Source organism: Odontomachus brunneus, unplaced genomic scaffold (genome assembly GCF_010583005.1).
Source record: "Odontomachus brunneus isolate Ranch 3 - 2012 unplaced genomic scaffold, Obru_v1 Obru_scaffold_032, whole genome shotgun sequence".
NCBI lineage: Eukaryota > Metazoa > Arthropoda > Insecta > Hymenoptera > Formicidae > Odontomachus > Odontomachus brunneus.
The window spans coordinates 610,027-635,274 of NW_022639482.1; the positions used below are offsets into that span (position 1 = coordinate 610,027).

At 34.4% G+C, this 25,248-nt stretch overlaps 1 protein-coding gene across 7 annotated transcripts in view; it reads right to left on the reverse strand.

Moving 5' to 3' along the window:
- LOC116843356 (F-actin-monooxygenase Mical) overlaps window positions 1-25,248 on the reverse strand; it is an 874,436-nt gene that overhangs the window by 585,195 nt on the left and 263,993 nt on the right. For 6 of the 7 annotated variants that reach the window (XM_032813731.1, XM_032813730.1, XM_032813727.1 and 3 more), the window contains one exon: window positions 18,379-18,618. The exons of the other annotated variant lie outside the window; for it this stretch is intronic. In XM_032813731.1, the coding sequence (XP_032669622.1) occupies window positions 18,379-18,618 (240 nt within the window). The remainder of the gene's footprint in view (window positions 1-18,378; window positions 18,619-25,248) is intronic. 7 annotated transcript variants of the gene reach the window in all.

The following is a 25,248-nucleotide window of genomic DNA, read 5'->3' on the forward strand; positions in this document are numbered from 1 at the left end:
TTTACAACCTTACCAGTTGCCAAACATTTACTTTCATGGAAGTTAACTTTAGTTGGCACTTTGAAGAAAAATAAACCTTACATTCCAAGTGTGATGGCTCCGAATAAATCGAGAGAACTATACTCTACTATGTTTGGATTCCACGAAAAAGTAACGCTGTGCTCCTACGTACCGAAGAAGAATAAAGCAGTTATTCTAATATCAACGATGCATTCCGACATGGCTGTGAACGATGATGCTAAGAAGAAGCCCCATATTATCACATATTACAATAAATATAAAGCTGGCGTCGACACGATGGACCAAATGATTAGTAGATACACTACACAACGTCGCACTTTGAGATGGCCGGTAGTTATGTTTTTCAACATATTAGACGTTGCCTCACTCGCTGCCTATCTCATTTATTATGAAAATAATAAGATGCTGCCAAAAAAAACCAACCAGCGACGGTTATTTCTACGCCAATTGAGCAAAGAACTTGCAACGCCAATGATTGAGGATCGATATCATAACGTGCAAATAATGAGAAATTATAGCACCAAGATCGCTATTGAAAGTGTAATCGGTCGGCCAGTAAATCCAGTGGAGGCTGATCCAGATCCGTCAGTTCAACGAGATGCATCAGGAAGGAAGAAAGTTATCGGTTCCTGCCATATTTGTTACAAACAAACAATTAAGAAGAGAAAGAAAACACGAAAGGCCTGCTCCAAATGTGATAGGCCTATTTGCGATGAACATGCGATAACTTTTGCCAAGTGCATAGAATGCAATAAATAAATGTTTTTTTTGTTTTTTAAATAAATTTTCATGTATTTTCTTATTACGCAACTCATTTCACATGCATAAATCAAATAAATTAATAAAAAAAGCTAATAGTTCACTCAAAATTGAATTTTTCTATGGTGGGTACCCAGGTAACCGGGTGCGTCCGCGGCATATGTATACTTTAAACTAGATTATTTATGCTTAAAAAAATTCTTAAAAATCTCCAAATGCACCATTTGCTTAAAAATGAGTTAAATAACGACGATCCGGGCGTACAAAGCGAAATTTTCATTTTTAATCCACTTACATGCAAAAATGAGCAGTGGTGGGCACCCGGTTACCCGGGTGCGCACACAAGGGTTAATTTTAAAAATTTGACAACGGATCAGTAGTCTGAAGAACTCCGAGATAACGAGTTTCAGAAAAATGGAAAAATTTATAAATTTTAGTGTGCTACAGTAGATCAACCATTTTGAAATTTTGAGTTCAGATTCGTAATCAGCGGTCCCAAAAACCATCGAATAACAAGTTTTACGTGAATTGTAAGGAAAAACTCGTGACACAAAGAGTTAATAGCAGAGTATGCAAAACTAGACCTAAAATAAAGAAGACAATCGCATCGTTGAAGAAGCTATTGGAATTATTCGAAATATAATCCGGAATGTTGTGTCTAGCTTTTATCATCGCATTGCCCATGTCAAACGGTAAATAGCACTCAATTTGAACATTTACTATGAAACTTCTGATCTGTCGCCAAAGATCTTGCCTTAAGTGGCTGGATGACAATAACCTTATCTTAATTGGCTGGCTTTTTGTCACTGCACCACGAATACACGTCGAAAGACAAACATACTTCCAAGTGGTACGCATACCTAGTGTGTTGGACGTACCCAAAAATAAAAATTTTTCAACTAGAAATAAAATACAATGCGCATTTAGAATTTACTTCATGAAATAGAACAATGGAAACACAATAATTGGAAACTCATGAAACGATACACAGTATACCAAACAAAATTAATTATACGTAGATACCAAAGAATATAACCTGTACATATGTGCAGTAAAGGGAAGACGTAGATTGGCTCTTACAAATGCTCGAAATAAGCAATCTTGATAAATCTTGGTTGAGACTTAAATGAAGCACGAAATTAACCGATGCTTTCACTCTCTTCCATTTAAAACGGTAAAAATCGAACGTAATCATGATGACCTACCGCTGCGTCCTTAACTGCTTGCTCAAAAACTAGACGTAGTAATGGCCCAATTGTCTCTTTGGATAGACTTGGGAATAGTTTGAGATATGCGATAGCCCGACGAAAGAACGGAAAATTTCGAAAAAAATACCGCCGACCTTCCTCTTTGAGAGACTTCCAACCTCGAAGGATCCCAAGTCTGAGACAGTTGGAAGTGCTCGAGCACCCGATGCAGTCGGAGGTCTGCAAGGGCGTGATAGCACAAGAGGAGTCCATGCCGTCATAATGTCATAAAGTTATATAGGATTCCATATCATCTGATCATGGAAGATTGTCTCAAATCATATTGATGCATGGCTGAGATTTAAATGAAGCACGAAATTACCGATGCTTCTGCTCCCATTAAAAACGGCAAAAGTTGAACCTAATTATGGTGACCACTGTGTGTACAACAACCTGCCCAAAAGCGACATGCAACGGTGGCCCAGCTGCCTCTTTAGGTAGATTTTTTTTAAATCGTTTAGGATATGCGATAGCCCGACGAGAGAACAGAGCATTCCAAAAGGAATACCGGCCCTCCTCTTTGAGAAGTTTCCAACCTCGAAGTACCCCGGGTCTGAGACAGCTGGAGGTGGTCGAGCGCTCGTCCGATGCAGTCAGCGGTCTGCAGGACGTAGCATTTTGAAAGGAATACCGAAGGCCTTCTTCTCCGAGAGACTTCTAACTTTAGTAGTTCCGAAATAAAAACAACTGAAAATGTTAGAACGCCCGACGCAGTAGAGGCGACCTGCTGGAGCGCGAAACAAAGGGAATCCGTACCGTCTGTTCCGTACGCACGCTGTCATCCACACGGACAGAGTACGGAGGGCGGCCGTGCGCCAGGCGCGTTCCGCTCGCGAGCGGATACCGCTCGCCGCTGCTTCGCGCCGTCGCCGCTACGCGGCGGCGAGCCGAGCCGGGGCCGTCACTCGCTGTTAAATTTCGGTGCGGCGCCTATATAAGACGCTGCGAACGACGGCTCTAGGCCTTTCATTGCCGGTGCGCATCACGGTCATTGCCTCAGCGAGGTACTCTTTTGTGAAACTCTCCACGGCCTTCTTGAGTGCGGCTTGCACTTAGGCTATTGCCTTCAGAGTGTCTAAGGACACGTTGGCATTGTAGTACAAGATAATTAAGTAACTCCATAGATCTCCACCTTCTCGATACGATGGGCGTTTACGAGAAAGGTTCGCGCATCCATCCCGGATTACCTCGAAGCCTCCACCGCGGTGGACGCTTCCTTTTGCGATATCTCACGTCTTGCAGATGCACGTCGTGCATCAGTTCGACAGCACGCTTTACTGTCGGGCGCACGACTCCGCGCGAGTCTTCGTTCTCTTTGAGAACTCCTTCGCTGCCAAGAACGTAGCTCTCACGCGAGTCACGCTCGCTACTGCTCCGCTGCTAGGGACGCAGCACTCACGCGAACCAAGTTCGCTTATAAGTCGACTTAAGACTTATACGGCGTCGCGTACGCGACTCAGCACGCGAGTTACGCTCGCTTTTAAGTCCGCACAAGACTTAACCGCTGCCAAGGGGCAGCCCTCAGGCGAGCTCCACTCGCCTTTACCTTGCTGCCAGGGCGCAGCCTCCACGCGAGCCACTAAGTCGACACGGGACTTAGTCTCCGTCGCACACGCGACAGTATTATTATCTCTTCGACAAAGGGGATTTCTCCTAGCACGGAGGCGCTTGGAAGCGGTGAACTACCGCAGGGCCACCGCCTCGATTGAAACAGCTCGCTCAATCCGAGTCGGCGACCCACGACAAGCGGAGGCGAGTATACTCGCCTCCCTAGGAAGATCGAGAATCGCTTGCGCCCCACGTCATCTCACGGGCCGCTGGATAGCGGACTATCGGCGATGAAGACCGCGGTCTCCACGCGACGAGGAGACCTCGAGCCGCATCTAGCAATACGAACCGGCCGCTCCCCATCCTAGGGCCGTTCGAAACACTGTCATAACGTCAATATTTTATGTGGAAGTCCGTATTACCTAATAACGAATTTTATCCTCAATGAGGGGCAAGGTGTCCAATAGCTACCCGATAAAGCTTGGGACCTGAAGTTGGATTAGCAATGACACTAACTCGAATGTCAAAACTATATAATGACAACACAGCAGTGTTGCATGCATATCAATGGGCTCAAACTAATTGGCTCAAATGCAGCAAATATGTTGAACGTACTCGCATGGTCAATGCTGAAAATTTCCAGTATAAAGTAAAGAAGTATAAAGCAAACAAGTAAACATATGATGTCTGTGATGGAGAGAGATGTAACCAATCTTGGCGAAAATCAACACTCAACCTCCTTTTCCGTTTAGAACTCCAAATCCATCTCCTTCCTCAGTAGGATCGGACGTGTGTCCGAGCGAGACACAATGAGCAGGCCTTCCCGTGGTTTCCCATCTATATGATTCGGGTACCGCATCGCGCTGTACGCGTCATGACAAAATTGCTCACCTTGCGAAATATGTCTGTAGGTGCTGTTCAATTTTTCCATCGCCCATTCTCCTCAAAGTGGCGACTCGCTGAAGAGTGGAATAGAAATCTGTAGCAAAGCCGGACTACGGGAGTTTCCCGCTTCACATTATATGATTGGCTGGGTCGTCAATGATCTTGCCTTAAGTGGCTGGATCACGACAACTTTGTTTCGATTGGCTGGATCACCAATAACTTTGCCTTAAGTGGCTCGACCATGACGATTTTGCCTTAATTGGCTAAGTTGCCAAAAATTTTGCTTTGGGTGTCTATATCATTAAAGACCTAATCTTAAATGACTAGGTCATCATGTTGTAGTTTTAAAAGGCTAAATCATCAAAGATCTCAGGAAAATTTAGTTCGATTGTAGAATGATGTCTAGAGAACACTAACACACAACATAACCATATATTTGAAAATGAAAATTTCCTTCTCTCCCCATTACTGATGTCAGAAATAGAGATTTTCATTTATATTTTTAAAGATTTTTATTTATATTTTTAAAGATGACTTTGAAATAATCTCTATATTTGACCTCTGGAACACGATCAAGGTCACCGTTAAAGTATCTCTCTTCAAACTCAAGAACTTTGATATTTTGTTTATATATACTTCTATATAATACTTTAATATTAAGAACTTTAACTTTAACATTAAGAACTTTAATATTTTTTTCTGAGAAAAGCGTCATCCTTTGTAGTTATTCAAGGGATCCGGTCTTTTTTTGGACATCCTATATGAATATATAAAATAATATATTACGTGAAGTATTATGCATTTAATAATACCTTCATGTTGCAAAGATTTTTTCCATACGCACATGGTAAATATTAATTTAATGTGATAATTAATAATTGCTTTATGTAATAAAATTTTTAAACATAAATAAAAGAGGTCTCTGTCATATTGATGATATCTTAATGAAATCTATCAGTAAATTTATACGAAAAATGGTAATCTATGGAACTTTTAATTATACAGGTCAACAACAAAAAATTCTTATCAAATAACTTTAATGAGAGACAGAGTAGATATTTCTTATAGATTTTCACCACAAAAAACAATAGTTGTTCAAATTACGCCATCACGTTAAGTTTTAAAGTTAATATGAGTTTTATGTTAAGAAATCAACGATTTAAAAGATAAATGTATAATAAATCGCTTACCACAAAAAAATAGATGAATGTTTAATTTACACCTTGATTCCTTATTACAGCAAAGAATAAAAAAATGATGTCACAAATAATAAGAAATTTATTTTAAGGATACAATACGTACAAAAACAGAAGGAGATGCTGGGAAGAAATAAAAAAAAATGGAGTAAAGGAAAAGTAGTGGGAAGGTGGAAAAGGGAGAGAGAGGATTGTATGAAGGAGGGGTGGGGGAGGGGGGAGAGGGTAAATATGAGGAAATATTGGAGAGAGAGAGGGAAAAACAGAAGGAAGAAAGATGGGAACGGATGAGGATATTTAGAGTAAATAGGTAATATAGGTGGGTGAAAGGGGCGGAGATACCGAATCTGGAAAAAGGATGGTCAGAGGAGAGTAATTAGGTTTAAGTTAGGGAATGAGCTGAAAGAGGAAAGGTACTAGGAAGAGGAGGAGAAGAGGAGATGTAGAATATGTGGAGGAGAAGAAGAGACGTGGGAGCATATTTGGGAAAGATGTTGGAGAGGGGATAATGGGAAAGTAGGGAGTTAGCAAGAGATGGTGGAGAAAATTTTGGGAGAGGAGGGAGAGGAGTGGATGAAGAAGATGGAGAGAATGAGGGACAAGGGGTGAGGGGGAAAGGAGGAGAAGGAGATTGATTGGAATGTGATGTGAGGGAGAGTAAGAGAGATAACGAAAAAGAGAAAGAGAGAGAGAGAGAGAGAGAGGGAGCGAGAGAAAAAGAAGGAAACGGAAGGAGAAAGGTGGGCGATTGAAAAAAATACGTTTATAAAATTATAAAATTGTAAATTAGTAGATAAGTTAGTTATATAAGATAGTTTTAGTTAAGCTAGTTTAAGTTAGATTAAGTTAGTTTTAAGATAGTAATAAGAAGTAATAAGAAGTTAGTAATAAGAGAAGTAGAAAGGAGAGGGAGGAAGGGGGAGCAAAGGGTGTGTATGTGTGTGTGTGACGGGTAGGAGCGAGTGAAAAAGAAAAAAGTTAAAATATAGAACCTAGGCTGTAAATGTAATTTTAATCCCATAGGGGATCAATAAAATTCTTATTATTACGTACAAAAGCAGACATTTTTTTAAAGTTTGAAATTATTAAAAACGATCGAATTTCAATGTTATGAGCTCCTTTTATAATATCCTTTTGAAATTTTACAAAAAATGCGTAAAAAAGTAAAGTATTAAGGGGACTATAAATCTTCAAAATTGAACTGAAAGGATTTGAAACCTTCAAAAAATATATTTTTTTATTTTTACATAATCATTTAGTATAATTCTTTAAGAACATTTTGGCGCAAAAAGAACCTTGATATTCGCAAAATTAAGTTCAGGAGAGCGAAAAATGTGAGGCAGCGTGCGGCCGGCGGAGTGCGCGCGATCATATAGTGTAAGAAATGTAGATATTGTTTATTTAAAACAAACTGATAAATAGTAATAACGGTTCGAAAAATAGAAATAATAATACCGAGAACAAAGGCTATAGACATGTGGACGTCATTGCTAACAAATATAAGAGTAACAACAAAGGAGACGAGAACAGTCAGTTGGTCAATAGTAGAAGTAGTCGGTCGTTTATTTTTCAAAATCGCAGTCAAAACAAGTTCCTTCGCATGATCACCAACGCCTACCGGTTCGTGACCAACAAAGAAATCCACGATGACTTGAGTGTAAAATGAGTAGAAGAAGTTACCCGCGAATATGCTAATAAACACGAGAGAAAACTTCTCAAGCATACCAATGTTGAAGCGATCCAACCATTCAACACCGCTCTGGACCTAAGACGTCTTAAGTGCATTAACCCTTTAAGGGGCATATTTTTCTTCTAAATAAAACATTAAAATCATAGATCATTTATGAATTTTTGAGGTCGCTAATTACAATTCTGATATCAGAATTACAAAATTCAAAATAGCAGATCCAATATGGCGGCTATTTCGAGCTAAATTCGAAGTTTTTTATTCAAATTGCATGAAAATAAGTATATAGGTCTTGTTTGAAGTCACAAAAACTATAATTTAGAGAATATATGTATGTTCTACTCCTTCTCAGCGTGACCCAGAACTAACGACGTGGATGTGGGGAGAAACTAGTTCCATTTTTTATATTTTTTGGTATTTTTTTCAAATGTTTTATTAATTTTTTTTATATTTTTTGGGAATTTTTTATTTTTTGTGTTTTTAGGAATTTTTTATTTTTTGTATTTTTTAAGAATTTTTTATTTTTTTGTATTTTTTGAGGTCTCTTAGCGTAGCCTACTTTGCTTCACTTTTCAAAACAATTATTGTCTGCCTCAATGCATAACGGAATCTTATATGTCTTACAATAAAATTTCGTTCGCCTTTGATAATTTTTTGTACTGCAATGGGCGCATCTTCTACGACTCTCCTGAACACCTGGCATATGAGGTATTTGTGCAGTTCTGATTGCATTAGTTACTTTTGGCTTCTAATTATTCAATGGAGATTTGACAGATGGTATTCCTCTCTTTGGACGATTCGGAACCTCTACTAAATGATCAACTACTGATAATCGGAAGTTTTTCAGTGATAAGGTTTTTTTCGGGAAAAGCAGTCGGTATATAATGAAAGAATTTACTAAAGTTATATCTACAAAGTGCCAGAAAATACGATGCCACCGCTTTTTACTTTTTCGACTAATTTCGTATAACGATTTTAGCATGTTAGCTTTGTCGACACATCCCATGTAGCTGTTATAATTTTGGGCCATTTGCGGGCAAGTAACTACTTTTAGAGAACCGTCTTTTTGTCTCCTATTGACTTGTGATATAACTGAAGGATCATAAAAATTCCTGGGGCTCGGCCACCCGTCATACACGTTCCGTACGGAACACATACATACACACACACACACAACTTAGCTGTTTTACTTGTGAGATAAACAATACATATTTATGCGAATAATAAATAATAAATAGACTTATTTTGAAAAAGTTCAATTTTCAGAAATTTAAAAATTTTTTTGCGGAAAAATTAGCGTACAGAAAATGGTAAAAAAAATATATATTATAGTATTAGATATATAATACATGTATAAAAATTTTCAGAGCTCTAGAACTTCGCGTTTAAGAATAGCCGAGTTTATTCTGAAAAAATCGAGTTTTTTTACATTCATTGTTCATTAATAACATTGAAAATAAATAAATTTAAAATTTAAAATTTTTCATGAAAGTTACGTAACTTGAATCCCTAGGAGTTTAAAAAATACTCATATGTGGATACTAACTGCAAAATAGATCAGAAATATGGAAAAAACTGAGAACAAAAAGGTGGTACGTATGCATATCACTGTCCCTCAAAGGGTTAAACCTCATGATTTAATTTGAATTGTATAATTAAATTAATTAACTATTACTAACAATGTAAAAATGAATACTAAATAACTTGGGAGCTATACAATGGTGTAGTAAACCCACATATGTTTATTGCTTCTTTGCTAAGCACTATTTAAAAATTGTAATAAATTAATAATTGTTAAGATTGTACAAGACATCCGATAAAGGATGTTTAAAAAAATTTTTTTTCAAAATAGCATTTTCCGCTCGTTTTGCCACGATTACTCAAGAACGATTGTTAAAGATATCGACTTGATTTTTTTTTTAATTAAAGATAAAGACATACTGCATAGGTTGAATCAAAGTTTGTATATAAAAATTAATTTTTTAATACCGTTTTAACAATAAATAACTGGAATTTTTAGACATTTTTTATTTTTTATTCACTATTTCTTTAATTTTTGAAATTTTTAGTTCCATTTCGATTCAATCTATAAAGGGAAATCTTATCTACAAAATGACACCTGGAGCATTAAAAAATTCCAACTCGTTTTTCCGGAATCATGGCAAAACTGCAAAAACAACGTTTTTCTAATTTAACAATATCTCACTCAATTATTAATATTGTATTTTTTTAACTTCTACCGCTTAGTGTATTCCTAAAAGTATGTATAAAAACTAAAAAAAACAAACCTTATGTACGTTTATTTATTCATCGATAATCGTCATTCGAAAGAAGGGTGTCAATAAGGTCCACGTAAGAATCACTTCGAACTATGCTATTTTATTTCTCTCGGTGGAACTCATAACTCACTAGAACCGTTGTTGTTCAAGTAATTAGGTGCTGAGAATTTTCAATATAAAAATCGATATTTTCGATAGATGATATTATCGTTTTTGATATCTCAAGAAATCGTTGTAATCCTATTTGTGACTGCGCTCTTTAAGGTAAAATGCTTAGACACTAATTATACTGCTGCCTAATTCTTCTTATTGTTTTGGTTTTTAAATACAAATGTTTAAACTTTCAGCGTAGAACATATCTTAGATCTCATATTTACCTGGGATCCCATTTACATGGGATATTACGCATAGTTGCGATGTCTACCTCATTTCTGTTATCAATGAGCTACTATCACCATACTTTCTCAAAAACTATTCGTATATATAGTGCATGAAATATATCAAAGCGGTTATTTTACCTCTTTGTCATCACATTGAAATCAAGCTCCATATTAATCAGTACATTTTATTTTCACCAAGTATGCAAGCAATAATGTTACTTATAAGAAATTGGACGATGAAACTGTAGTTTAAAGTTGATTTTTTTTCTTTAAATCGCTAGTTCCTCAATAAAATTCAAACTTTAAAACCTAATATGATAGATTAATTTGACGAGCAGTATTATTTTTTGTAAGGGGAAATCTATAAAAAAACATGTACTCTAATTGAAGTTACTTGGTAAAATTTTTTGTCAGTCTGTGTTATTTATGGTCAATTTATCGGCAAATATATTTGACGAAATAACTCAGAAATCTAACAGACTGATACACAAAAGATTAAAAAGGCTTTGCTCATAACTATCTTACACAGATCTGTAAATAATAAAATATATTATTTTCTACATTTATTATAATCATTGGCAACTGCAGATATACATGATAAAGTATATCTTAAACAGACCATCTTAACAACTCTTTTATTTTTCAAAGTGATAGAAATAAATGCTTCTCTCTCTCTCTCTAACGAAACTTATTTAGTTTTATACGCAACATTCGATTATAATTTTGATTTTGGTAAATTGGAAAGCCGAAGATATTGTAAAATTACAAATATTTTTGGTAATTATACAGTTTAGGGGATCCACCTTCGATGATCTTGACCTTAACATATGTTGTAAAGGTCACCCCCCTGAGTGACCTTCTGCAGGTTTTAGCTATCGCTCGTTGTTCGTTAAAAAGTTATTAACAAAAGAAGTTGCATAAAATGAATGAAATTTTTGTACATCGTATATACAAAAACATCGAATTTGTACGCTAAGGTACTTACACACACACACACATACACACACTGCTCGCCTGCACGCACGCTCGCCCGCTCGCCCGAGCGGGCTCGCGGTGTGTGCGTGTGTTCCTATTAAATTTAGATAATTTAACAATCATCCATGTAATTTTTGCGACACTGCATAAATTAATTTATGGGAGAAATATCATTCTACTTATAAAACTTCAAATATAATAAGAACACACGCACCTACCGCGGGCATGCCCGGGCGGGCGGGCAAGCGCGCGTAGGCGAGCAGTGTGTGTATATGTGTATGTGTGTGTGTGCGCGCGCGCGCGCGTGTGTGTGTCCTAGCGTACAAATTCGTTGTTTTTGTATATACGGTGTCCAAAAATTACATACACACGCTGTTTGACCGTCCGCGCGCTCGCCCGGGCGGACTCGCGATGTGTTCCTATTATAATTCATGTTTTATAAATAGAATGTAATTTTTCGATATTACATGTATATGTCCATCCATTCATCTATAGCATAGTGTAGGAACATAGGAACACTGCACCTATATACGCACACACCGCGAGCCCGTCTGGGCGAGCGGGCGAGCGCGCGTACAGACAAGCAGTGTGTGTGTGCGTATATAACTGAACGTAACACACGGCTTCCAAATTTTCAACATGCATTTGTATGAATTTCTCAATGTAACACACGATTCCTTGCTTTTGGAAAGGAAAAATACATGAAATATATGAATAAATACTTTATTGATGAATTGGTGACAGAAATATTTTTCGCACACACACATGCATGCACGCACGTAGGCATGCATACACACGCGTGGATGAGTGTCTCTATGAGAACTAAATATTTAAAAAGAATTACACTTATCGTTTACATATTATACTTAATATATTCTGTGTTGATATTAATGTACTTTTATTGTGAATAACTTTTTAACAAACAATGAGCGCCAGTTAAAACCTTTTGAATGTTACTCAGGCTAGTAGCAGGTATCTTCTTAGCTTACAAATTCGATGTTTTTGTATATATGTTGTCCAAAAATTACATCTATTTTATGCAATTTTTTTGTTAATAACTTTTTAAGGAACAACGAACGACGGTTAAAACTTCTTGAATGTCACTCAGAAGAGTGCCCTTGATAATATATATCAAGGTCAAGGAAGTAGGTCCCCTAAACTGCGTAATTACCCGATTATTTTTATGAAATATATGTTACACTTTTTATTATACTTTTATATTATACTATTTTCTAAGAGAGCATTTTGAAATGTATATGTGATAACATATATTTAAAGATCGATTAAAAAAATTTATTAAAGAATAAATCAGACACACACACACACTTTGATAATTAAATAAAGAACAACACACACACACATGCACACACACACGCACATACACACGCACATACACACACGTGCATATGGTACACACACACGCTGTAAAAAGTCAAAATTTGCCTGTAAGGAAAATATATAAAATCGGGCTATCTTTATATTTTTGGGCTTGATAAACTCGAATATAAAGCTTAAAATTTTCTAAATTCTGAGAAATTTTGTAAAAATATGGTTTTTACAGAAAGTCGTTTTATAAAAAATTCGTTTCTTAGCAAACACTCTCTAATAAACTTTTTAATAAAATTCACAATTGTGAATAAATGAACTCATTTTTTATCAATTTTTACTGATTTTTTTATTGATATTTTTGAGAATTTAACAGAATTTAACACATTTTGAGAATTTTTAATTCTTTAAGGACTGTCCCAAATGCATACGGACCCAATTGCACACCCAACTGCTAATGAATTAGTAATTCACTAGATAAAGTAAAGCACAGATTGGTGGTGTGCAATTGGGTCTGTGTGCACTTGGTCCTCACCCATTCTTTATCACTTAACATATATTCACAGTTCTTACTACCTGCTCCTCTTTTGCTGTCACAGACCCCCAAAAAATTCAAAAATTACTTTTCTTATAATGAAAAATTACTTTTTTATAATTATTGTTGTGTTATATTACCAATAACGATATCAGCATATCATTAGCTAGCCGCTAGCTCCGTACATGAACGCTACTCTCGATTATACATTATTTCCCCTATATTACGAATCATAGAAATGCGAGAATAAGTGGTAATCAAGGATCATAAATTAAAAAATATTAATTAAAAAATCAATAAAAAATGATTTCTTTTATTTACAATTGTCAATTGTTTACTAAAAAGTATTTCCTGAAAAACGAGGCTTTTCTATAGAAAAACTGCATTTTTATAAAGTTCCCTGATATTTAGACTATATACTTTAACTTTTATATTCGAGTTTAACAGGTCTAAAAATATAAAGATTGACCGATTTCATATATATCCCTTAGGAATAAATTTTGGCCCTTTTATAGTATTGTCCTGTGTAATACATACTACTATTTTATAAATGGTTAAAATGGTAATTTTTATATCAAAAGAGAGAGAGAAAGAAAGAGAGAGAGAGAGAGAGAGAGAGAGAGAGGGGAATTGCTTTCAAGCAATTCACTACCGAAAATACGCTTTGAAATAATTTTATACTAAAATAAATTTATGGTAAGAATCATGACTATCGTAATATTCTTTAACTAATATTATTTATAAATATAGATAAATAGTAAACATATAACGTAACTAAATGTTTATTTACATTTTGTAATATATATAATAATCGATAAACTATATTATCATTATCGTTATAATTTATTTCAGTTAAAAATTTATTTAAAAATATTTTCCATAACAAATCACTTTAAAGCAGACATCGATACTCAGTATCACTACTTTCAACATTTGCAATAGCATAGTATACAGAGTGAAAAGTTGAGTGAAAAGTTGAGAGTTAAGACTATCATTCTTAAGCTTCGCGAGAACGTAGAAAGGATTGAAGTAAATAAGAAAGTCCTGTATCATTTTGCGACATTCGCAATAGTTTTCGAGATCTTACTTTTAAAAAATCGAGTGAAAAAAGAAAGAGTACTCGAGCCATCAAAGCCACGCGGTTTAGTTGGTCTAAAAACAAATGGAGGCGCGCGGCGAGAGGACAGGACAAGTGCCGCTGCGCGTACTTATATCGCTGCTTCTACATCTTGCTGCACCGTGTCAGCTTGCATTGATAACTGTGACTTGCTCGCGATTTAGAATATTACTTTATGAAACAGCAAAAATAGCTTACATTGAAATATAATAATACATATAATTTATATTAACCTTTAGCTGTCCCACCTTCCGGGAAAAACAGAACTGTCCCATGGGGTCTATCTGACCCCACGTCAAAAATATTGTCGTAGCTTTGAAAGTAATGATGATATTTATATAAAAAAAATACTTGTTAATGTCTTAGATATTGGAGAACAAATGCTAATTGGTTTTGTAGGCAAAAACAAAAATTTTAATATAAAAAAAAAATCTTGAAAAAAAAAAGTTAAAAAATGACTTTTTTCAGTCAAATACTCATAGCTGACTCAATTTTAATCGAAAAAAAAAAAAAATGGTTCCATACTCGGGGGATATGTTGTTTAAACGTGAAATAATTTTTTTTTTTTGGAGCTATTCAAAAAGTGTATTTATTTTAAGGTTTGAATGCTGAGAAAATTGTGTTTTTTAGGTATAACGAAAACCATTGAATTTTAATAAAAAAATGAATTTATTTCGGCATAAAAACACTTAAAAAATTACAGAATGTTTATTTTATTATAAAAAAGTAAAAGAAAAATTTAAATTACAAATTTGCGAACTATTTTACTCCTGCCTACCCCCACAATCAATGCAAAGATACATGCGATGATTATTACACATTGGACGATAGCACGATAAGCATTGTATTGTCGTTTTAGTATCTTTATGTCTGGGACACAGATCACAGCGCTTACGAGAAGGTAAATTTTGATCTTCAGATGCTTCTTGTCGCAATTCATCGATCCCAAGTATCATTGCTATACCAGCTTTCAAAGACTTGCGAAGTGAAACCATGCAATACCTTTCTTAAAGACAGGGCTTGACAAGAAACATTTTTAATCGAGAAAGGCACTCTTGGACAGATGTTACTTTATTTTAAATTACACACCAAAAAATTCGTAATCTCAGAAATGTTTACTTACATTTTTTTTCAAATTTTAGTACCCAAAAACACTTTTAAAAAATCGGAGCGCACACACAAAAAATTAACACACCTGTCCCACGGGGTCACAGTGACCCCACAAATTTTAACGTCGACTTTGCGCGCTTGCCTACAGTAGACTAAGGCAACTAAAATTATACTCATCGTTTTAATCGACAGTTAGGACCTCCAACTGACAACAGATGGCGTCACATAGACCATTTTTAAATTTTGGGCATATTTACAGAAATTTAAAGATCGCTGGGGTCAATTTGACCCCGGAGGGACAGCTAAGGGTTAAAACAAATAAGTTTCAGTGATTAAAACAAAAATAGAAAGAGCAAGAAAAAAATAATAGAAACTGAACGAATTTACAGAGAATTTAGTTGTTTTCTATCCTAATGTATCGTTTCGATGTATCGAATCTAAAAGAAATGATATCGTTCTCTCTTGGAATAGTATTAAATCGTTAGAATATGATAGATTTTTATTAAACTTCACGCGCCTTTATATATTTAGAGTAATTTTTACCATTGTAAGGTCTTTTTGTTATGATTATAACAAATTATATATAAAAATTATAACAAATGTGAAATAATTTCACACATTTTTGCATGAAATAAATTAAAAAATCTTATATTTCTTATATATAATTATTATTTCTTATATACAAAGAAAGTTGGCATAATAAGTATATGAGATTATAGAAAATACATCACACATTTAAAACAAAGTTTACCAGAAATAAGTCAGAAATAGGATTGCCATATTTTATTATTATGGCGGCGTCAACCGAATAACGATTACGAAGTACGACAAAGTATGCCGCTATTGTTAGCCTTGGAACGATAATTTTAATATTTATTTTTTTTTAATTTTCATATAGTGTGAGATCAAATACTCAACAATTTATATAGATTTCATATCTTTTTTTAACAAAATTTTTCTAAATATTATTTTGAAGATATATTTTTGCTGAATACAATTTTTCTAAATATTTTTTTAAAGATACATTTTTGCTGAATCTATTTTTGTATTTTTACATTTTTACTGAATCATAGGTTCTTTTTTAATACTCAACGTATTTTTTACTGTTTTGTAAAAACGGTAAGTTTTTTGGGGATATATACTTTTTCAACGTTATTTCATGTTAATGAGAACATCAATGTGGAAAGTTACATTTTATTAATTCTTGTAAAGTATATGATTTTTTTTTAATATTCAGGCAATTAAAGCAATAAAATGTAATTTGTCTAAATTTCTATATTTTATCTTGTACTTGTGACTTTTATTCGCATCCCCAAAGTCATGGTCCGGAATCTGGTGATCAATTGCGTTAAGAATAAATAATTTGAACGCCTTCTTCTATCACTGCTTAAAACGTATGTGTGCTTCGGCGACCCAGCATTTAGACTGACTACAGCGTGCCAACGGTGAACGGTAGAAATTTATGACGATCGAGCGCAGACGATCAGACCGACCAAGTACAGTGGCTGATAAAATCGCGAGAACTAAAGCCTTAACGCGGATTTCTAGCGATATACTGAACACTGAGATATATTTTGGTGCAACCTAAACTAAATCATGTATTTTTCGAAGCCATTATTTAGATATTAATATTAGTAAGATCTGGTTTGTATGGTCTTTATAATTTGTTATATTCTTTAATGACTAAGTCGTCCTTTTATAGACAAAGGATCAAAATTTATCAATATAGCTTATAGCTTATCTAGCGTAGTTATTCGTGAAAAAACAATATATATTTGTTCACAGCTAAATAGAATTTCCTAATTCTACAACAGAATGATTTAAACTCAATCCTTAACTTTTATGAATAGTCATACTATAACTTAAACACATTTGGAAATTTTTATATTGGAAATTGTTTCCTTACCAGCATTCTATCCAACTCTTTCTTCCAACTTAAACTATTGTGTTTTATTATATGTTTAATTCCCCATAGTAACATTATTTTTATTTTCTCTATTTAGTTGTCATTAGCAATTCGTATTATTGATATAATTGTACCAATTATATATTAATTATACCATTATATAATTAATTATACTATTCACGAGATTTAAAATAACACCAATATTTATTTTAACCATTATTTGTGCTTCTATTTCTACAATTCTCGCTAATCCAGTTCCTACTCGAGAATTACTTTCTTCACTTTCTTTTATTTAGTTTTCGGAAACCTTCTAAAAAAACGGTATATAATCAGTTATATTTTGAACAATGAATTCTATTTCATTTGAAAAAATATGACTTAACATTGCACTATTTAAGGTATCGCATAATGTACAAGTTGGAAGTAAACAAGCTACATCGACTGGCAAATTTCGCAAATAATCACATAAGGCACGTTGTTTTTCCTTTCGCTGCGCGCCGCTATCCGTTTCTTAACCAACTGAAACGCGTTAATTCTTGAGCGACTTCAGCGGCTCGAGTGCTCCTTCTTTTTTCACGTAATTTTTTAAATTTCTCGAAAACTATCACAAATATCGCAAAACGATATGGGATTTTCTTATTCTCAATCCTTGATCTCAATTCGTTCTACACTCTCGCGAAGTTTGAGAATAGTGGTCCGAGACAGACTGTTTATAAAAGTTAATAAATTACCAGAATATCTGATCTATTATTTTAAATAATTTTTTTTTATAACTGATCTTAAATGAGAGAGAGAGAGAGAGAGAGAGAGAGAGAGAGAGAGAGAGAGACCTTGGATTATACATTATTATACGCGTTTTAAAACGTTCTATTAGAAAATTGATAAAAAGGTATAACAATTCATTTAAAAAAAGTATATGACTTTGAAATAGCCTTAGTCCTTCAGCTTACAACTAAAACAATATCATCATCGAACGTCACTCATAAAACTAAACGAGTTTGGCATTGAAACTAAACAAGTAAAGCATTTATTTCCATTGCTAAAAATAAAAGAATTGATTAAGATGGCCTATTTTAAATGTCTTATCATTTTTTATCGTAAAATCTGTAGATCAGCACATCAAAATTTTGTTATTAAAAAAATATATAAACCAGATTATAAACCTTATTAAAGTTATAGTAATAATTCAAGAATTTTGTTAATTAAACATATCTTATTAATTAATATGAGTTAATGATATATACAACCAATAATTTTAGTAATAATTGTATTAATTACAAAAAGTGTTTAACATGCTGAATATATTTTAAAAACGATACTATGTTGATGAGTGAAAATCGCACACCAGACATCGATAAATAAAAGAAATATCATCAAACATCTATTCATTCCTGATATTTAGCTTACTGGATAGAGTATTTTTTGCTCTAAATCTTTTACTCGGTCCTTAAAATCTGGTGCAGTTTGACGATACAATGAAATTGCATAATCTTCAAAGGGCTCGTTTTTTTCGCGTTTTGCATTAGCTTGTAACATCCGCATACTTTTGTAGAATTGCTGGATTGCCATTTGACGTAAATATTGCCGCTTCTTCATGCACTCGGTCCGGTACTCCTCTGTTTCATTGATTTTTTTCTGTCTTTCACCCTTTATTTAAGTTAAAAATTGTCATTAATATGAGTCAATATAGAGAATAAGTTACGAACCATAGATACCCAGGCAACACAAATTTCCAAACAATATCTTCGAAATGTTCTAGGAACATCTTTAGGACATAGAGACGTACAATTTAATTTAAAGGCTACACATCTTTAGGACGTTCTCCTTGGAAATATGTGCTATCTGGAAATTGATTTTTTCTCTTTTCATAATAAACTAAGTAATATATCTTTACATCGTAACAGACTATTAGGAATCCAATTATGTTACTACAACAAAGAGTAAAATAACTGTACAAAGACATATACAAGTAGAATATTTTCAAATATTGTAATTCTTTTGTCATTTTTAACATATTATGATAATTTATAATAATTTATTAAACATATTAATAGGTAAATAAGAGTCGAACGCTGATCTTGGAGCGAATATTTCTAATGTTGGGAGGGTAATAATGTTTGATAGTGTCAACGCACGCACCGAATAGTTTTCCAATCTTTATACGGTGAATCAATCTTCCATGTCAAACCAACCCTCAATCCCAATTCTAAATATTAATATAATTAACCTTTCTAATTAACCCGAGATACCTCATTACTGTGATTCTAAATTATAATTGCGAGAAATATCGTCTCAACCAGGAGTCGAATCCTACTTGCCAGGCGGGACTCCATACCAATTCGGCTACTAAAACCTTGACAATACTCTTCACAACGCAAGGCTTATAAGTAATTGTTTTGGAACGGTAGTGAGTATCAGCGCAATAAACATAACTTCTATATAAGACACAGACTCTCGAAAGTATACAACTTATTAACACGTTAAACGTCAAGTTTTACGTTATTTGGCTTCATGTTCCGTTCACGTCGCACTCTACCGTCAAGTAAACAGAGTCGCGCGTAATGTGCGAGCTATCCCGTCGCGAAAAGTGTTAATGGTATTACCATTGAGAATAGTGGTAAAATCATTTAAATTAATGATAAAATCATATGGACCCAATGGCGTTGTCATTAACGAATGATTTTACTACTTGAAGGAAAATCCTTCGGTTAGTAGGAAAATCCTTCGGTTAGTGGTAAAATATTTTACTATTAAATGTATTCCAATAGGAATATCATTCAATTAATAGTATATTAGTTATACTACTGGATGCTTATTAATAAGAATACCATTCGATCAGTGGTATAATATTTTGCCATTGCTACGTCGACCGTAATAAATGTTATTGTTAACTGTTTGAATTTGAGTGAGAATTTTGAATAAGAGTCGTTACTCAACCTTCTTCTCACGTGTGTAATAGACAAAGATTCGTAAAGAATCACGTCACTCTACCACAGCGATCGAGTGAGCAGACGGTGAGATCGGCCGTCACCGTGTCGCGGGAACGAAATTTTGTCCGTCCTCCTCGCGTAATCTCGCGAGGAATAACGGTCACAGCGTACACAATTTGACGCCAAATTGACACCAAAATTAACTCAATCTATTCTACGTTCTCACAAAGTGTAATAAGAGTACTCTGAGACACCCTGTATATATACATAAATTATTGCATGTATTTTTCAAATTAACTTATCGTTTACTCTCAAATGCACAATAATGTTAAATTAAAAATATAAGAGCAATAATCGCATCACTATTTCGCCAATATACATTATATTAATATCCATTGCATATTAACTGTTTTCGTTTCCAATATCTGTAGTAAATATATTATTACAATGTTTTATAAGCACATAAAGATATATTATTAAATGGTAAACTTAGTTCCTGCGGTTTTTTTGTTTAAAAAACTCATTTATTTCGACATCAAAAGCAAAAAATACATTAATCGAAGTATTTTCCCTCGCTAGCTATACATTTTTCCCATCTTTCGGGCAACGCGTAGATTCCGCGACGATAGAACGATTGGTCTTTTGATGCAATCCATTCGTCGATCCATTTTCGCACATCCTCGTAATTTCTGAAGTGTGTATCCACCAAGCCGTGCTGCATCGACCGGAACAAGTAATAGTCCGAAGGAGCTAAGTCTGGTGAATACGCTGGGTGCGGGAGAACTTCCCACTCGAGCTGTATCAGTGTTTCTTTGACGGCTTTGGCAACGTGTAGTCGAGAGTTGTCGTGCAAAAGCATGATTTTACGTCGATTGCTGGCTACTGCTGGCCTTTTTTCCAACAATGCTTCATTCAGACGGTTTAATTGTGATTGATATCGATCCCCCGTGATACTTTCGTTCGGTCTGAGTAGCTCATAATAAACGACGCCGTGCATATCCCACCAAATGCAAAGCATTGCTTTGTGGCCATGAATATTTCTCTTTGGTGTGGATGTCGATGGTTGGCCAGGGTCTACCCATGATTTTCTTCGTTTAGGATTATCGAAGTATATCCATTTTTCATCGCCAGTCACTATGCGCCACAAAAAACTCTTCTTTTTCTGCCTGGCGAGCAGAGAAATAGAGATGTTTAAGCGATTCGCAATGGCATTTGCGGTTAATTCGTGTGGTACCCATTTTCCCTCCTTTTGAATTTTTCCCATTGCATGTAGACGTTTGGAAACAGCCATCGGAGTAACATTTAATGCTGCAGACAATTCTTGGAGCGTTTGAGTAGAGTTTTCGTCCAATAATGCCTGCAAATCGGTGTCTTCAAACTTTTTCGGTTGGCCTGAGCGTTCTTTATCATTGACATCAAAATCACCACTCTTAAATCGCTGAAACCATACTTGGCATGTTCTTTCCGATGGAGCATAATTGCCATAAGCTTCGAAAAGCAATTTATGAGCTGCAGCTGCAGTTTTTTTCAAGTCAAAGTAATGAAGCAGCACATGTCGAAAAAACAACTTATCACGTTCCATATTTAATCAAAAGAAAAAATAGCACTGCTCGCTTAAATGAATCTCTTCGCACTGAATTTTATTGACAAATGTCTAACCTCTAAAATGCAGCCAGTTTCAGATGTCAAAATAAATTACACCTACAACTAACGTCATCTAACTGTGAGCCGCAGGAACTAAGTTTACCACCTAATATATAAGCACAAGTTATGAAGATTTCATCAGAGCCATTTGAATCATTATTAGTTGTCTGATCACTATGATTGAGCAATAGCAACGAAAACTAAGACAAAGATTAGGAAATGGGCTGAATGACCGACGCAGTTCGAGTTCGAAACCGGACGCAGAAACACATACAAGCTGCAAAATATGATGTATTTATTATTATTTTTTATTATTTTAACAAAATAATCAAGCATTAAGTTATATGGGAGTGCATGTGACTGTATTTGTGTATGCCCATATGTTAATAATATTTTATATATTTGGTACCACTGGTAAGTATCACTGACCAATGGTAAAACCGCTCAGTGTTAAAATATTACTATTGGCAAAAACTTATTCAGTTTGCCATTGAAAATACTATTGAAAAAGCCATTCACTTTCAATGATTTTTTTTAATGGTAAAACCATTTATTTTTTGCGACGGGTAAACACACGTAAAACAGAGTTAGACACATGTGATACATTTCGGTCGATTTTCGATCTAAATTTTTTTATTAAAAACGATAATAACAGTGTAACGCATTTACACAATTATATTTTTTAGATAACAATAATGAATAATTTTGTAACTTTTAGGAGAAATGTACCGTTTCTTTGCACATATAGAATACACGTGCATAAATTAACCAAAACAAATCCTAAAAAAATCTTAACAATTTTATGACAAAATTACGAAATTATAAAGATTCACTACTTTAAAGTACCCTACGTAAAATATTTGATAACAAATGATTGAATAAGATTGAAATGGATAGAATTCCTATATTGATTTATACGACTTATCATGCGCCGAAGCCGTAACATAGACTTTCCATATATTTTAATCATTTATGATACCATTCTTTTCAATCATCTTAAATATTGATGTTTGTATAAGGGTAACCATAACAAGTTATTTTTCAATAGGTAACGAGTAATAAATTACTTTTATTAATGCGTAACGAGTAACGGTAACACATTATTCGTTACTCCGGTTCGCGCTATTCACCCTTGCCTCATCGCTCTGTGCGCAGCCTACAAATTACTTGAGACTCTTTGCGCGTGGGACGATGAGGTAAGGGAAAATAGGACGAACTGAAGCAAGTAAAAAACTGGCTGATATGTGCAATGCATGCCCAACTCTGACGGAGACTACATCTCCGTCTTTCATTTATCGTGCGATCAGAAAGAGAAAGAGAGTTTTCACCTTCCATCTTTTTTATCTAATCTTTTCTGTCTTTGTACCTGACCTTTTTTCCTAAAGTATTGGACATGCTCGGTCTATTCTTATTATGTCTATACTTCCTTTCTAAGTACGGAGTGCACACGGTTTTCAAATGTGTTCGTTATCAGCAGGTTTAGAAAGTGAAACCTGTAACGTTATTACCGTTTTTTTTCATTTACGATTTGTTTATTATCCGAATTTACTTGTTTGTAACACTGATAATTAATAACATAATACTGATAGTGATATAAATAATTGTGTCTCCTCTCTAAAAGTGAACTTTTCTGACACTATATATAATTGTATGAGATAGTTTACTTTAATAATATATCTCAGAATTTAATAATAAAAAGCTTTAATAATATCAGAATATACAGCTTAAATACTTTTAAGAAAAATTATGTACATATCAGAGCAAATCTTTCTGAAAATATTTTTTATTGAATAATTGATTCGTTTTAAAATATTTCTCTCTAAAATATTTTATGTTAATTTGTATTGCAAAGATATTGCATACATTAAAAACATACATGTGACAATGTCAAAGGATACCTGTATCAAATAGTATTTCATGTTATGATATTGAAATACATGTCTACAAATTAATTCAAAACAGTTTACATCAAAATAAACGTCCCTACTTTCATTATTCTATGCTATTAATTACGTTACAATATAGACCCATATATTTATTACTAAGCCGCTCACGGCAGAATAGCCCAGCGAGAACGCTGACGTCGATTCGACATCTAACCGACGTCGGAGAAATCTAAGTTACGACTAGTAAAAAAAAAATGAAAAAAATAGTGAATAATACGATTGCGTCGCACGCGTGCTGACGCATGTTGACTATATCTGAAAAGCGATCCGTTTAGGATTTCAGCGTGACTGATTGGCCTATACGGCACTTCGAAACGTTAGCAGCGTGGAATGGAACGGGGCTTCTGTTCCTTATGATAAAGAGGAGGAGTATTGTACTTCCATATACAGGGTATCCCATTTTAATCGATCACCTCAAATATCTCTTGAACAGTGCATTTTAGGGAAAAAAGTTTCAGATAAAAGTTTTGGGATTTTGAGAGGGACATAAAATGATATCATTGGTTTGATCTCAAGTGACGTCGTCAAGGTCAGGACAAGGTCACTTTGAATTTTTTTAAATGGAACTTCTCATTTTTTATTACATATTCTTATAGCATACCTCGAGAGCTTTCCAAAACACTATAATAAAATAATTTTTCATTAAGTATCTTTCGAGTTAAAATGCTTCAAAGTTACAATATTGTTGCCATTAACATTGGTACCCAAGATGTTCGACCAACGGCTAAAACCTTTTGAATGTTGTTCAGAGCCATGACCTTGACAACATTTGTCAAGGTCAAGGCGATTAGAGGTGTTCCTAATATTTTCATTTCTTCAAATTTTATAGTGAAAACGATTTTCGACGTACTCGTTCGAGAGTGCCCTGTTGTGTCCTTTCACATAGTCTTTTAATTACCGTCCTATTAGGATGACGTCTATCCGGAAATGTTTCGGCATAAATCCTTTCAGCTGTCGTATAATTATTCCTTGCCTCACCTAAAATTCTGATCATATCCACGATTTCGTTAGGTGGGTAATCAACCATAATTACAGGACAATAGAAAAACTAATACAAACTTATAGAAATACTTGTGAAAACACTGAAAGTATTGAATTCGCCACAAGTCTTCGCCCTGCGGTTGGATTAGCAACAATGCGGACAAGTGACGCTAGCAAGAGAATAACACGAGCTATGATTATTAAAGAAATTTATTAATGGGATTTCACATGTGTGCTTCTTTGTGGTCCCGACGAAGTATTGTGACTTTCATATGATCCTTTAGAATCAATCGGACTCCACATGTTACTCCATGATTTTAAATTATTATTTTCGTTTTCACTGTAAAATTTGAAGAAATGAAAATATTAGAAACAGCCAATCGCCTTGACCTTGACAAATATTGTCAAGGTCATGGCCCTAAACAACATTCAAAAGGTTTTAGCCGTCGGTCAAATACCTTAGGTACCAATGCTAATGGCAACATATTGTAATTTTGTAGCCTTTTAGCTCAAAAGATACTTAATGAAAAAATATTTTATTATAGTGTTTTGGAAAGCATTCGAGGTAAACTACAAGAATATGCAATAAAAAATGGAAATTTCCATTTAAGAAATTGAAGGTGACCTTTACGTGACTTTCAAACGACTATCCAAGATCAAGCCAATTGCACCATCTTATATCCCCCTCCGAACCATACAACTTTTGTTTGAAATATTTTTCCGTATCTTCCATATTTTTTTAAATATTTGCTTGGTTCGATTAAAATGACTCACCC